We start from the raw sequence: 16,813 nt of genomic DNA, 5'->3' as shown, positions 1-16,813 counted from the left end.
CCACACTTCTGTCACAGCCAGGATTGCTGGAACAACCAGCTTTCCGTGCAAGCACCGCCGATAATTCCGACAGAGGCCCCCGCGCTGCACGTTTGGGGACACCGGCACCGCCCCGGGGCCCTGTGACCGAAGCGCCCTCGCCTCGTCCCAGGCCCTGGGCCCGTGCACCCCACGGTTGCCATGGAGACCCGCGAGGCCGGGCCGGGGGCAGCAAAGCTCCCGTTGATTGGCTGCGGGGCAGGGCCCAATCGGCGGGCGGGGTGTTGCGAGGGTGTTAAGATGGCGGCCAGGTAAACACGGCTGGAGGTGGCTGCGGGGCGGCCGTGAGGGGAGGCGGCCGGGGGGGCCTGGCCTTGTCCGGCCCTGTCCGGCCTAGCTCGGCCCGGCCGGTGGGGACACGGGACACGGGGCGAGGGGCCGCGGCCACCGGGAGGCGGTGGCGTGGAGTGGAGAAGGGCTGCGTGTGCGCCCCGGCGGGCTGGGGTTGTTGTTGTGGAAGCTGCGGTAAACAAAGCCCCGGTGAGAAGGCGTTAAGAGGGGGGGGTGAGAGAAAATAACAAAATAACAGCGTTATGGTCATAATGGCGTTAGTTTGTGTGCTGAAATCTTCTACGTGGCTCCTCTCTCACATATTGAGTGTTAGCTTTGTGGTGAGCTTCTCTAAAGCACCTGATCATAGTTACTTTGCTCAAGGGAAATTATTTTTTTTCTGGTGTGTTTTGCTGTTCCTGATCCTTCTGTGAGCTGATCGTGGATTTATCTCACAACAGGTCCGCTTGTGTGGCTCCTCGCGTCTTTGCGATGATCTGGAGTGGCCCCGTTTAAACTGGAAGATGTGGAGCGGGCTCTTGCCTCCAGGTCTGAATGAAAGTGATGTTGACTTGTCTTCGGATGATGGAGATGAATCGCGTTGTTCCCCTTCGAAGGAGGATGCAAGTGAAAATACTGAAGGAGTTCAGCTTCCTGAACAGCAGGAGAATGGACCTGAAAGCAGTGCCACCAGTGAATCGCTTCTGACCTCTGTGCCAGATGGAGAAAACACATCTGAAACGCGCCCTCCTGGAGTTTCTTTAGATATCTGGAATGTGGGTATCTGAGCATGCTCTGGATGTTTGGAACTATGCTACCGGTTGAATGGCCGCTTTTTAAATTAAAATAACTCCAATTTGGGTATTTTAGGTAGTTACACACAGAAAGAAATAAAATACGATCAAAGTGTGGTCGCCTTACTTTTACCAAGTAGGGTGGACAGGAATTTAGTTAGGAGTTTAATGCAATTTCTGTTTCCTAGTGCAGTGGTAATTAAAAGCATAGCAGGGACATCTTTTTGTAGCCATGTAATTATGCAGGATTTGTGTTAATGGTAGTGTATGGGCTCAGAGCTTCATTTTTTGTGTTAGTAAGGAATTATAGCTAGGCATGTTTATTGCTGTGCTGATGATTTATATCTGTGAAGTAGACCTGTGCCCTTCTGCTTTCTGTAGGGGCTGGGTGCAAGTGTTAAGACTCCTGCTTGCTTATATCCTCTCTTCACATTCCCATTGCATGTAAAGACTGAAAAGATTAAATATAAACAAAGCAGTCTGTGTTCCAGGCTTTTGAATCAAAATAAAAATTAGAAAAAAACTAGCTGCTGTCCTCCATCCATCTGTGTAGCTAGTCTGATGTGCAAGGAATATGCTATTTAGAATCCTCAAATTCCAAAATACCATTTATGTGATAATAGAACGTTGAATAGCTCAAGAGCACACAACCATCAGAAGTGTATTCAGCATCATGTTCCATGGGAAACAGAGGTGATAAAATACCTGAGGTGATTCCCGTTTAACCCTGTCAGAGTTGGATGCTCTCAATGCATAAGTTTTAGTGTAATAGATACAGGAAGCTACTGTGGACACATGAAATATTGGGACAGCATTTCTCAGCATATTGTGCAACTTTAAAAAAAAAAATAAAATAGGAAAAGAGAATTAAAATAAAAAGCTGATTCTTACCTCTCCTTACCCTTGTAGAAATTTCTGGAGCTTCAGAAGAAAAACCGTGAAATGAAAATGCAAGCAAGTCAGGAAAACAAAGGCCGAAAAAGAAAGCGTGGCAGAAAAGGTGTTTATATAATCCCAGAACTTATTTCTCTCAAAATGGAGTTGCTATCCAAGTACACTGGAAGTGCATTGTTATTTTTACCAAGAGTAGAATGCCTGAATAGATGCCTTGTGTTATCTGGGACATTATTTCTCTGGCTGCTGTGCTTCACTTCCAAGACTAGGTTGTAAAATGCTACTTAAAGTTCAGGTAATATGTTTTTCTCTTCAAAAAGGAGGTAGAACTCCTATTTCAGTCAGTGCTGGCTTAAAATCGCTAGGCATATTTCAGTAGTTCTCTAACATTATTTTGTGTACTCTAATCAGAGCTCCCCACAAATGTTGTAGGAGGTTCTTCATATGAAAGCCTGACAGCAGAGTGATTTAAATGCACATGGTCATTGGAAATAGATGCTAGTGGGTTGATCTTCTAAAGGAAATGTGACTTATTAGTAATCTGTTAACTTTGCTGGGTGTCATAGGGTATTACTGTGTAATGCTGGATTTCTTTTTCTTTCCTAGAAAAACTGAAAAAGAACGCTAACGAAGTGACTAAGAGGTATAACCAGGTCAATGTGATTATCTGAGGTCTGTTTTTAATATCACGCAAAACTGGTGAAAAGCTTGACCACATGCATAGCCAAATGCTAGCTCTGAGTGTCATGGAAAATATCTGCTGAAGTTGCTTGGTGTCTCTGTCACACAGGCTCAATTTGATCCCAATTGAGTTTATTGCTTGATTTAAAAACAACACAATTGGTTATTTAATGCAACTTACAAAGAACTTATTGTTATTCTCGATAGTGTTTGGCATATAATTGCGTACAAGCTTGCTTTCAAGATTGTGACATTGCAATTACAGAGGGAAAGGAGTAATTTCACTTGCATTAAAAACTGTCAGTGGGTGAAAAGGGCTTGTCTGCCAAATAGAAGAATTTCTTTTGGTTTTGAAAAGAGCATTACAAGTTGTGGGAAGCAAACTGGTTATGTTCATGTTTATTTTCTGGGATTTTAGTGTTCAACAGTTGGCCTGTGAAGACCAATGGAAAGAACTTACACAGTATTTTGGAATCAATGATAGATTTGAATCACCTGTGGATAGCAGGGCTCCACAAAAGGTAATTATTGTTACAAAAGCAATGTCCTCTTCTACTTGGTAAGAAACAAAAACAACTCAGTGTTAACTGAGATAAAAGCAAAACTGAATATAATTGAGAGTAAGCAAATGATCAAGTTGCTATGAGGAAGAATAATTTTGTGAATTTTGTTCTAGGTTTCACATAAATTGTACTTTGATCAAAAGGTTGCTGTGCATTCTTTTGGGAGGGACAATATTCATGCCTATTTTCCTGTTTAGTTTTGTATTCTGTTCTTTATGAGAGGCAAAAGACTTGATCTGCATTGTTTGATTATAGTAACTTTTTTTAAAATCATGCTTTAACTTCAAAATATGTCAAGTCAGCCCTTTAGTTGAAACCAGCAGCTCTTGGAATTAGACAACTGAATCTGTCATCTCATTTCACTGGATTTACAACACATTCTGTTCATAAATATTACTATAAAGCTAATCATATTTGAAGTAATTGCTACAATATAACAGACAAGTTACAAATGCATTATATCTTGAGTTTCTTCTGTAGTTTTTCACTTGCATAATGTAAATGTCTGCATTGACACTGACATTGAGCTCTGTCTGAGCTCTTTTAGTGGGCATTTGCTTGTCATTAAACTATTCAGGCTAGTTCTGGAATAAGGTCCAAAGAATTAACATGCAGCTACTGTCCATGTAAATTAAGAGACTTAATTGCTAGCACAATGTCTCATAAATTTCAGAAAAGGCATCTAACAACTAGATATCACTGCAACTTTCAGTTGTACACTCCTTTAACTTCCACCTGAATAATTAAGAGTGGTATTTGCGGATATTGCAGGTATTTGCAGTTTCTCAATAGTTGTTTCTTTCTATTTTTTTTTTTTTAAAGTATATGTTTTGAAACCATTCAAAGTGTTTTCTTTAGCATCATTACTATTTACTTCTAATGAGGCTATAAACTGTGTACTGTGATGAATGAGTGATTTTCTGTGAAATTCCGAAGTTTCCAATTATAGTTTCTGTTAAATGCTTTATTGTTGCTTTATATGTAAAAGTCATTTCATGAGTTGTTTTGATCATAAAGGTTGAATTTTGGAGTATTTCCTCAGTTTTCCATGGGATAGCTAGAATTCTGAATGTGTTAGTATTGTGGAGTGGCACAATGCCAGAACTCAGTTTTTGGGTAAAGATAAGATCTTAGAACTGTAACGATACAGTGGTAATTGCCATTCTTCATGTTACCTGACACATATATTTCACATTTTGTTTAGAAAGCTCCAGGGATGGAAGAGATAAGCCAGATCTTCAGATGAATTTTATTGTGACAGGCATAAACTAGTCCGTGTAATTTTTTTTAACCCACATTATTATCCTGCACATAAGATGGAACTAATGCAATGATTTGTGCTCAGGCAGCCTTTTGGTGAATTCTTAATTGTGCTGTCCATTACAATACATAGACAAAGTGATTTGTGTTGCGTAGAAATTACAGGTTTATGTACTGTCTTAAAATGAAGAATTATTAAAATATTTTTTTTAAAAGAAGATCCTTTCTTCCTCTCTTTTAGACATATTATTTCTGTTTATTTCCCCTAAAGATATTTACTTCTCTTTTTCTAGTCTGGCCTTGAACTTAGCATAGAGAAATCTGTGGCTGAAGGTGACATTGATAAAGCTGAGGAGCTGAGTGATAGATTAGCCATTCGTGAGGTAAGTGGACTATTACCAAAAGCGTTTAGGAAAAAATCAATTTTGTACATCTGTGTTTAAAAAAAAAAAAAAAAAAGTTTTAACTAAAATAGCTTTGAATGTTGTTTAGGGCATCTTTTCTTAACCAGATTTTTTTCAGTGATTCAGGTATTTTGCTGCTGATTTAGTAAAGGTTGCCAACTTGTATAACAATTGTATAACAATTAAAAATACAACCATACAACCATAAATATTCCCAAGTAACCTTACCTTGAAGCCTTGATAAAGACTCTGCAAGTTAGAGTCATCACTAACTAGTGATCTGTATTGAGCTTTTGATTTCTCTGCACAAAAAAATATGGGTATGACATTCCCTTCCTGTCAGTTCCCCATGCATCAGGTTATTCTCTGCATTGCCTCCAAAAGCTTGGTAAGCCTGGCAAAAGATAAGATTGAGGAAGTTTAGAGTACGATCTATCCAAATAAGGACAGATTGAACTAAGCTGATGATGGTCAGCACTTTTTTTTTTAATTCCTATGTCTTCAGGAGTTGATGGTAGGAAGAACTTTGAAGAAGAATGAAAGCAAATAAATGCTAAACATCTTTCTGTAGCTTTAGAGTGATTTTCATAGAATGAATGGATATTTTTTTCTTTAAAAGTTAAAATTTTTGAGTATAAATGTATATCTCCAAATAAATCCAGGTGAGAGAAATGCCATTTTCCTGAAGAGGCTGTCGTGTTAGTTGATGTATTTGAGTAATTTTATGATAGTTTTTTTGTCTGCTTGCTGCAAAAAAAAATGGATACTTTAAACTTGCGTGTAGTGCTGCATGAGTACTTAACCTGTTAAGGAATCACAAACCTCTGGGAATGGAGATATCAAAGGGAAACGGTTCTATTGGTGTGTAGGTAGCAGCAATAGGAGTACGTCACTGAAATCTGTCTAGGCTGTTGTGCCCACTGCAATCTGTGCATAGGGGAGAAAGTTTGAAGGAAAAAAAAATGAGGGTAAAAATATAGTTAGAATAGTTTTGAAGATAAGTGAGGAAAAAAATCCTAAATGTAATGCTATTTGAGGTGAGTGGAAGAGATATCTTTTAAGTCACCTGATTTATATAATTTGAACAAGGGCTTTGCATTTTTTCATTTACCTTGCACACTGTTCTATGTTCACAGAAGTAATTTTGTCCTCACTGCATATACCTGTCAAATACAAAGATATTAGAAAAGCATTTAAAAAGGCATTCTGAATGCTTCTCATTATCATAGAAATACTTGGTGTTTCAGTTAATCTTCAATGTAAAAATTTGTTTTAATGCCATATAATAAAATACTGTGATGACCTTAAAAAAGAGAGAGCTTTTTTAACGAGAAATGCAGTTCTTTGGGTTCCATAAATACAGTTAGGTAAGACTAACTTCCTCTGTGCGTCTTCTTATACATTCGTTAGAAACTGCTACACTAACTACTCAGGGCAGTTTTTAATTACAAGACTCAGCCTTTTTCACTTGTGATCACAGAACCTCACGGCACAAATAATAACAGCTCCTGACAGGGATAGAAACATAGCCTAATGTTCCCTTTAAGCCCAGCCACCTTCTCATTGTGATACTGTTATATTACCTTTTGTGTACAGCATTAAACACTTGCTGTTCTCCTTCACAAATGTCATTATTCCATCTACTCTAAAGTGGGTAGAGTATCATAATCAATAAAACATACTGAGGTTCTAGTGCAAGTTGTTTGACTATAAAAACAAATTAATGTAAGAAGTTTTAAGGTTTTGTAATATTTATGATAAACTATTATCTGATTTTGGTAGCCATGGGATTGTACAACATCTAGCATATCCCAGGTGCTACAGCAATATAATATTATTTGTGGAACATTAACTCCAAATTGTTGACTTTCAAATATTAGCATGTTGTAATTCTGAAAACAAAATGCTTGAAGCGTTATTAGTATTCACAGCCTTGACTTGGTTTTGGTTAAGTGGGTTTATCTGAATAAATAGCATGCTGGAAGAAGGAAAACTCAAATGACTCTGACTTGATCTCATGAGGAGTTCTGTGAAGGCAGAAACTCAGTGAATTCACTGGGGTTCTCTGCTAGTTTAAAGATGTGCTGTGTAGCCTGCTGCAAGATTTTATTTTTCTGTGTGATCTTAAGAGCCTGTATTTTATATTGTTTAGTGGATCTTTTTAAGTACTTCTTATTTGAAGGAGATCCTTCTAACAGTGGCTAATTCTGATTCAATGAAGAGCTGTAGGAAAGGATTCAATTATGGGAGAGGCTGATTAAAACATCATTGTTTTGTTCACAAGAACAATTAATAAAATATCTTTGTATTGTGCAGTATTGATTCAGTCATAACTTTCCTCCTCTCTTTGCAATTTAGAGAAATACAACATTTAAAAGTCATTTTACGAAATACGTCTAAGAACTGATTTCAGTTAATTTTTAGAGCATGGGGTTATTTGTGGTTTTAACTTCCAAATGCAACACAACTCTGAGCAAGTCAGGCATGGAACTGTACGATGACTGTATTGAAGTACAACACTTCTGAAGTCTAGAGCAATAAGTAGATGAATTATTGTTCTTTTATCTCAACCTCATCTTTTTATGTATGGCTTTCATTTTTCTTGAGCAATGTTGCAGGGTTATGGGTATGTATGTGAGAAATAGCTGCCTTCCGTTTGGGGGTACAGCCCCCCTTGTAGCCATGTGAGAAAATGTTCAGTGGGTAGGTGTTCTTTTTGAAATCAGGTGTATGGGTTTTTAATCGGCACCATTTTCTTTTGCAAGAAGCAGTGACTGGAACCTGCTGATAAAGCTTTTGCTTTGAGGCACAGATCCCAGAGTTCTTAAAGCCGCTTCCTGCCTTAATAAGTGAAACTAATTTTTGATGTATAACATTTATAAGCCTGTGAAACTGATAGGGCAGCTTCAGTATTTAGAAAAATGAAGCCAAAAATAAACAGATGACTGAGAATGGGCAGGAGAAACACGTCCTGAAAAGCAAAGGAATGCCAAAATGATGCTGTCAATACGCTATCATTATGACATGGTGGAAAAAAGTGTTCTTCTTTTAAATCAGATTCCCTTAAAATCAGTGATGATTTAGGCAATATGCATAATCTAGCAGCTGTGAGCAAATCACTGAAACGTATATCCTTAAAACCTGAATGATGCTGCTTCAAGATTTTGGATGTTTTGGTTTCCATGTGGTACTTAGTGCAGGTTCCTTAAGGAGGATGTTACTGTAGTGCTGTAAATGAGGCTTTGGGTTATATGTTATTTGTTGCTTTCTTCTACTTGGTCAAACACACCCAAATGCTGACTTCAAAACAGTGTCTTCACTTAGTAGCGCTCAAGATTTTCAACTGTGGGAGGCTAGAAGTTACAACTTGGCTACCTTGGTTAACACACTTCTATTAAAAAAGAATTGTACTTCTATGATGATGATAGTCTGATCTCTTGGCTAACCTCACTGCAAAGTATTACCCCGTGTTTCCTGTTGTCCACCCAGCTGGTGGACTACAAAAGTGACCCCCGTTAGTTTGGATGTTATCAAGCTAACAGATAGCTTTAACTACAGGAGCCTGGGCCATCCCCACAGTATGTCCTCTTCTGAGGCGTTCTGCTTTGCTGAGGAGTTACAGTGGTCTTGAAATTCCTGAATCCATTATTTATGAGTGGAATTACTCCTGAAAGAACATGGGTATGCCTGCATTTACGCTGGGTGGAATAACTTGGTCCACCAGTAAACTCCCTGCTTTTTTGGCTAGACTGCGTCCAGAACCTGGTCTAGTTTGAGCGTTTCTGTGCTGTGGTGCAGGTACAGCACATAAGATCAGCTCCTTTGATGGATTTTTGTTGAGCATCCACGTAATGCAGGTGGGTCATACTGCTTAGTCATAATCCACTATGGGTTTTTAAACATATTGCTAGAGTGATAATGCTTCCTGTAATGCCTATATCATAACACTATTAGTAGTAAATAACTAGCAATCCAGCACAGTACGTGTGACAACACGCACAATTAAGGTTCAGTATTATAAACTGGTTGCTATTATCTTTTTTTTATATTGTAAAAAGCCAGGGCTTTCTGCTTTTAAAGTTCTTCTTTTTAAATGGTGAATGGCATACCTAAAGCTCTAGTTTGAACACTGCATTTAATTACAACTTGTTTAATTTGAGAGAGATCAAGAGAAATGGTAATAGTAATATAGGAGTTGACCAAAAATTCGGAACCCGGTAGAATGAAATTTGTAGTGGCATTGAAGTTTGTGTATGTTTAGCTGAATTACAATAAAAATGCCTTTCTTGGGAATACTCTAGGGTAGGCTAACTGAGATTCAGTGGTAGCAAGCACTTGAATGTGCATGTAGGTGAGACCAGATGCTTAAAAGTATTTGGATTTTTCTAATACTTTCAAAAAAGCTTTTTGGAATATTATCTTCAATTGTACTTGAATTGTTCTTACCATGTTTGTGAGAATTTGTCCAGATACTTTTTAAGAATTAAAGTTGAGTAGTTAGAGCTCAGTGGCTTTGTAGTATGAGGTGTTTATCCTTTTGAGTAAAGACAGTATCTGGAGATGCTTGGTAATTTTAGTTGGTAAATTGACTTCACTTTGAAGTGATACCTTGTAAAGTTCTGTTCCTTGTTCAACCAAAAAACTCTCAAACATTTGCCCTATATCCCCAACCTATAAACCTGAAAATATTTTCCAGGCTTCTTTCTCCAGAGCAGGAGTTGTTCTTTGTGCTTTTTTTGACTCAGATTGTTGTGCAGGGTCTCAAGAAGCAGCATGCAGATTTCTTGTGGCTTTGATATTCTGAGAACTAATCTGTCTAAACCTCGCAGTTTGCATTTGGCTTGTGTTTTTTGTGTTGCTGCCTGGTAGGTAGGTGCCATATTGTCTAAGAGCATGTTAGCCTGGGGACTGTAACCTGAACACCATAAAATCTTGGCTATGTTAGATTTACCTGTCAAAAAGAACTTTAGAAATATTTAATAATTTGGCATGCTGAATTGCAGAAGTAGTTGTCAATCTCTAAAGAGCACAGGCTTTTAGACAGTGCTGTTTCTATGTACTTAGCTGGTGACTTCTGGCATTTCGGTGAAAGATTTTTTTTAAATGCTCCAATTTACAAGGAAAGTATGGTATTGTAGTCAAGTTTAAATGAAAGATCTATATCGTAATTGACCAAATTAATTAGCTATTCACTGGCACATCGTTCTCATGTTACAGCAAAATGGGTTTTGCTGTTGTCTTCAAAACGTGTGTTGATCAATTTTCACCATTTTCTAGTGTTCAGATTACCGTGGTTTGTAGTAACTTCAGCCATATCATTTAGAATGGGAAGTGCACAAACAAGGTTGTGTGTCAAAACCATCAAGACAGATTCTGTAAGCTGTTGTTGTCGTATTGAAAATCTGGGTAGGATATGGATGATCACGAGGTTGTACAAAGCTGTTTCAAACAACTTGTAGGGCTGGATGAGTTGGCTGCTCTTGCTTTGGTCTCACAGTTTCATTCCTAAATTCTGTGCAGCCTTCACAGTCTATCCTGCTGCTTTTAGGTACCTGAAGAGATTGATACAGTTTTATACAGAATACAACCAAGCACCAATTAACTTGGAAGTCTTGCCAGTTGAAGGACTTGGGGGGGGCAGGAGGAGGAGAATTTATTTTTTATCTGTGAGGGATTTTATTTCTAACACTTAGCAGAGGTGCTTCCAAATATCTCTCTTCATTGAGGTTGTTTTCTTTTAACCTTTGGAACATGGCAGGGTTATCACCTAGAATTACATTCTTCTGCTTCCTTAATTATGTATATCTTTTCCTTAACAAACCTTAAAAAAAGATTTCAGATGTTACAAGTCTAATTAAAGAGACAGACAAAGCACAGTTTATACTGTAGATTTTTTCTGCAGTTCAATTAATCAGCATGTTTTCTCTTTTAATTAAAACCATTTTAGTAAATTAAAGCCCACAGCAAAACACATATATAATTTGTTTGTAATTAGCTCTTAATTGGTGGTAGTTGAAGCTTAGCACCCTTGGTTTCTTTCTTCATGATTGCCATTTTATTAGCAGCCAGTCATTAATTAATCTTTTTTTCTAATTAGCTTATAAAACTGTTGATGGCACATTATTGTAAATGTGATTTTAAGTTCAAAGCTTGTTAATAAGCTTTCTTACTTAGAAGAACAGAGATAAAGAAATTGCTGAAAACAGTACTACAGTTCTTTTTTTAAAACTGCCTTTCTTATAAGGGGGCTGTGTAAAGCATCTAACAGCTTATAGTTAATTTTTTAATGCTGTGTTTTCTCATGAATGGAAGAAGTTACTAGCATTTAAATGTTTAAATCTAGAGAAGAGCTTAATGGTATAACAGTGTTCTGTCCTTGCCCCATTACTGTGTCATCCAAATATAATTTGATGTTGTAATACACAGCATAAAAATACAACAAAGGTATTACAAAGTATTTTACAGTGGAAGTTGAGCACATCATTGAAAGGGGACAATTTTCACTGCAAAATCCACTCGGTATTCTTGTTTGCTTTATATATTTTATATACGTCAGCAGTGGATAACATTCCATAACATAAAAGGAGAAAATCATTGCTAAAGGCAAGCCTGAAATAACTAGATTCATATTTGATGAGGAACTGTAACACTGTATTAAAAGGCTGTTTGGCTTCTCTCCTATGATCATAGGATATTTCAGGACCTGTTTGAATACAGATGTTTTGTTACAGCTTCTGTGGGTTTAGCATTTTGTATGTCATACCTAAATATTTCTGAGCAGTTCTTGAATCTATCTGGCTCATTCAGCATTTGTATCACAGGGTGTTATTTTAATGAAATATATTTACAGTGTACTACTTGATGTTAAATGTCTTGATTTTTTTTTTTTTTTTTTTAAAGGAAGTTTTCTGAAAGTTAGGTGCTGGTGCAACTTGACAAAAATGTTTACTCTTCTGCCTGAACTTTCTGTACTATTTCAACTTCATCCATTTCTCTGCTTGTTTTAAAAGTGTTTTATGATGCTGTGCAAGAAACACTAGAAAGGGATAGCTGACAAGGAAAAAATTAAAAATTGGATAAAAAGTAAATGAATAATGTCATATTACTAAAAAGATGAGAGGCTAATTTGTGCCGACTTTTTGCTAATTTTGTTCAAGCCTCAAAATGAGGAGCTGTCACCCGTTCTGTGTAGCACTGATGACAGTGCCAATGATCCATGAAATAAGCTGCCGCTGGCTTTGTTCTGATAAGAATGAACAAATCTGCACAATGTACGGCTCCCAGAATCTCATTTTCATACTTGCATGCAGGCTAAAAGAAATAAGCTGTTTGCAGGCTTGATTAATCAGACATTTGAGGGTTTTTTGTCTCTTTGATCTCTTTCGTCTCCTAGGTAACTTGCTTGACATTAATGTTGAGCTTGAGTAAAGACAATCAGGAATTGTAGACCAAACTGATATAAAAATTAAAGACCTTAACACTTTAAGTACTCCAGTAATGGTTCCGCTTTACTTCAGAAAACATCTGTTTTCATTTAATTAAAGAACAAAAGAGAAAGGCATAAATATTTTTCATAGAGACCTGTTATTCCACAAAAAGTTAAAGTATGATAATTGGTATTTTTGAACAGTTCCAAGGCATTTATTTAGAAAGAAGCAAAGCTTCAGAAATGTGTTACAAGGTAACAATTTCAGATGAATAGAAATATTATGAAAAATAATGGATGAAGAATTTCTCACTTATGCTACATTAAACAGCTAGAGGAAGATACTCGACGTGATTATTGGTGAACTTGGAAATGGAAAGGTCTTTGCCCTGTTAGAAGCTAAGTTGTTTTATTTAGTTTGTCTTAAAAATATATATATTGTGTTACAAGGATGAACCATCATATCAGCTTTACTACCCAATATGATTTACACACTTTAAACCTGTAAAATTGAAAGGAATTTAAAAAAAAAAAAAAAAGTGTCGCAGTGCGTTTGCTGGAGGTTATGCAGACGCTTTTACAAATCTTCCAAGTGGCTGTAAAGATGAATGCCTCAAGGGTCTAGCCAGGGCCCTGCTTTTCCAACCAGCTAAAGCCCTTATCTTAAATCCAAGCAAAGTACCATTAATCTTTTTGAAAGACCTTTTATGGCTTTTAATATATCCCAAATTAGAACATTTTACACCCTTGGTTCCTGAAATATGGTGATAAAAAGCCTTTAGAGCTTAATTTTCCTTACTGCGTGCTCTGACCAATTTGCAGTTCTTTGTGATAATGTTTAGACACCTTAATTAAAATGCAGCAAAATATTGGATGTTCTATATGGAAAATGCTGATACTTTGACTACACAAGAAATTGTTGTATATATTTTTATTCATGCTTTTTTACTTCTTTTAACATTGTAGTTTAGGGAGTTATCTGATGACCTGAAATGTTTTTTAATGTAAAACCCATTGACCAAGCTTTTATGGTTTTCTTCTGGGAGGGGCACTGAAGATGTATGTCTGGGTGTGGGTGGGAGCAGAAGACATTTAATCTGACTGAAATATTTGTGTTTATATGCAACATTTGTTTTCATGTCTTGCAAATTTGGCTCTGTGTAGCCTAGACGTGGTAACATTATTGCTGCAAAATGCTTCTGCTTTTACTTCCACATACACTACAGAGGATCTTATTATCCCATTTTCTGTACTTTTCAAAGATGGAAGAACTCATTCTGGCTTCCAAGAAATACAGATCAAAGGATTATTTTTTTTTTTGCAGCACTTGTATAGATCTCAGTAGTGTATATCTGTATGTGAATAGTGTTCGGTAGATTCCTAGAATATATTTTGAGGGACAGACCATTATTCATCATATAGTAAGAGTTCATTTTTAGCAAGCGTATTAGGAGGTAAAATGCAATTCAAAAATAATGAAGGCATGGTTCTGCGGATTCTCATGGACTTCAGCCATCAGATTAGTTGAAAATATAGAGCCTTTCTCATCAAGTAATCATTTTTCTAAATATTTTAGGTGAGTTTTCATAAGCATTCTTATAGTGAAAGTATAACAACATAAATAGTTGCACCTAAAAATTAAATGACAATAAAGAATGTTATCCTTTGTTAGTCTTTCACTTGCTATTTGGTGGTTCAGATGTTGACATTGAATTACAGATTATATAGTATTATGAATGCTCAGAAAATTACAGCTAACACAAGTTTTGAAATATCATTTTGTACATCTTGATGATTGCATAGGTGCATATTTATGACCCTTTAACAAACAAATGCATGAACTAGATTTAAAAAAAAAAAAAGGCTAGCATTAGTTGTTGTGCACAATTCCTTTTTGGGGAAAAAAAAAAACCCTATGCCATTAACCATTTCTATTGCCAGTGCTTAAAGCCTCAAGCAATGCACAAAGTAATGTTTAATGCCCGATACGTCTGCAGGCTCTCAAACTCTTCTGCAGAAAGTTTAATTCTTTGATTCATGATTGCTGAAAGGACCTTAAGGTAAATAGTTTGTAGTGATGAGGGAGATTTCTTTTTTGTGTGAACAAAGGTGATCTGGATATCAACCTACCTACAGGGTAGGTGTTAGGTGGGAGAATTGTAGATGTCAATACATCTACGTTCTTCAGCTGTCTCTTGTCTTATTTCAGTAAACCTTTTTTCAGAGTAAATTGCCTGCACAGGTGCAGCGGATTATTGAATTGTATTACCATGAATAATGGTTCTTTTACACGGGTCTCCCATGCTTCTCTTATTTAGTGGTTCCATGACTTTCAGGGGAAATCTTGAACATCCAAGTGTATGTTAGTTGACTGGAGGGAAGGAAAACCTGTTTGTTCACATCACAGCTTGTAGCAGTTCTGGGTAAACGAATTGCTTGTTTGTCTTGGAGAAAAGCGGTAACTTCAGACTTCAAATTCTTTCATAATTTAGCTGCAAATAACATCCAAGTCATGATGGCAATTACAAAATGTAACTACAGCGAACAAGTTATGAATGCCGATAAAGGAAAATAATCTGGTCATAGTTTGTATCACCCTTCTTCCATATTTTTTCATCTGCTCTATTCTTTTTCCCCCTCTTGTCATGCACTAATATGGGCTTAATTCTCATGGTGTGAATAAGATTATAGAAGTAAAATAGTGTTCACCTACAGCCTATTAGGACGTTATTTGGAAAGCACGCATATTATCACACTAATAATCTACGAGCTGGTAGTGTGAAGACTAAAGGCCAGACGGACTCTTAAGGACACAGTTTCATTTACTTCTTAGACTGGTTGATGAAAACACAGCTACTGGTACTACTGGAAAATGCATGGTAGTGGCAGTTCACCCGAAAGGACAGTTGTATACAGGAAACTTTTCATGTTGATAGGACCAGATGATATTTTACCACAATTGAGGTCTGGTTTTAACTGTGTTTTAAAAACAGACTGGTTTTAATAACTGTGAGAGGGAGGGTGTGTGTGTGTGTGTATGTTTGTGTGTATATTTACTTTAAAAATAAAAAAGGCCATAGTGGGAAAGGCATAGTTAGTGCCCTTTGCTTTTATTCTTCAAAATTAAGGAATTGAGTGAAAAGGATGGCTTGACACAGGATCCCACTCCTTTGTGTATTTCTCAAGAGACATTTTTGTCCATCTAATCTTACAGTACAGCATCAGCTTAATATTGGAAAGATATTTTAATATTTATTGACTTTTGGGAAACAATACCAGACCAAGTAATTTGTGAGGCTTACATTTCATATGAGCCATTTGCTTCTATTCAGTTTTCCTTTGTTCCTTTTTATGTCTTAGCTTGGTGTGAAAATTGCCAAAGCTGCTGCTTGCCGCAACTTTGTAAAAGCCAAACAAGAAGCAGAGGCTGCCCAAGAAGCTCGGAAGAAAAAGAAGCTTGCTTGGGGGTAAGTCATTTGAGTATGGAATTAAACATTTGTGGTTTCGTTGGCACTAAGTGTATGCAATACAATCTCAGTTGAATGTTTCCTTAGTTGAAATAGGCTTGTGTTAATCTTATTTGTTTAGTTTAACCTTGTGTCTTTTTTTTTTTTTCTTTTGAGCAGTGTATAAGACTAAGGATGCTTTACCAGGATTAATGTATTGGTCATATGGTTAAATTACATTGTCTTTATTATGGTTTAAAAAATAGGTTTTGATTGTAATTACAGCTAAGAAATGGTTGAATACCTGAAGTGTTTATGTTCACTATTCCTCACGATTTTTTTCTCCTCTGTTTCAGATTTGAAGCTAAGAAAAGATGGGAAACAAAAAGCAACATGGGATACATGTAATCCATTGTATTTTCATCAGGAGTTAAATACCTGGTTTTACTTGAAGAATCTTTGTGGGTGACCTTCTCAAATATAAACACAAAATTTAAAAATAAATAAAAACCACATAAATCCTAACACATCAAATTCCTTGTGTTTCAGTGCTGTTAAATTACAGTATCTTGTTATGTCACTCTTATAATGTAGCAAAAATGCTATCTAAACATAAGTGCTATGTTAACAGCATTTTTCTCCAAAATATAAAAATCTAAGGTATTGTAGGTACTGTATTGTAGAATGTGTTTGGAGTCTGGAAGGGAGCTCTTTAAAGATACAATAAAATACTTCATTCATTCATTCTCTGTGCTTCATTGCAGTTGCCATATACCTGTTCCATGGGTATAAGGAGAGGTATAAGGTTTTCTATGTTTTTCCCTATGTTATACAGACATAATGAAGTACTTTCTTTTCTATGATTACTCGAGAGTTTAGGGTGGTGTTATGGGGCTGAATAAAGAAAGGAATACCTTTCCTGTTTAAAGCTGTCCTTATTTATGTATTTATCAACTCTGTAAATGCAAACAGAAGTTGGTTGAAAAAGCCCATCCTCCCTCTACTGGGAGGATCTGGTACTATTCATTATGTCCTG

General features: G+C 36.6%; 1 protein-coding gene across 2 annotated transcripts; it reads left to right on the top strand.

Moving 5' to 3' along the window:
* The first annotated feature begins 256 nt into the window (after window positions 1–256).
* Window positions 257–16,521, top strand: FAM204A (family with sequence similarity 204 member A). Of its 2 annotated transcripts, none has more exons than XM_032191642.1 (8): window positions 257–290; window positions 771–1,085; window positions 2,013–2,103; window positions 2,604–2,640; window positions 3,097–3,199; window positions 4,795–4,884; window positions 15,692–15,798; window positions 16,134–16,521. In XM_032191642.1, the coding sequence occupies exons 2-8, from the start codon at window positions 834–836 to the stop codon at window positions 16,183–16,185; spliced, it is 732 nt and encodes a 243-aa protein (XP_032047533.1). In that variant the 5' UTR covers window positions 257–290; window positions 771–833; the 3' UTR covers window positions 16,186–16,521. The 2 variants fall into 2 exon arrangements, with proteins under 2 accessions (XP_032047533.1, XP_032047534.1); XM_032191643.1 differs by lacking the exon at window positions 257–290 and adding an exon at window positions 389–519.
* The last annotated feature ends 292 nt before the right edge of the window (window positions 16,522–16,813 follow it).

The sequence above is a fragment of the Aythya fuligula genome, chromosome 7 (assembly GCF_009819795.1).
Source record: "Aythya fuligula isolate bAytFul2 chromosome 7, bAytFul2.pri, whole genome shotgun sequence".
Classification (NCBI taxonomy): domain Eukaryota; kingdom Metazoa; phylum Chordata; class Aves; order Anseriformes; family Anatidae; genus Aythya; species Aythya fuligula.
This window is presented reverse-complemented; position numbering and strand designations above follow the sequence as displayed.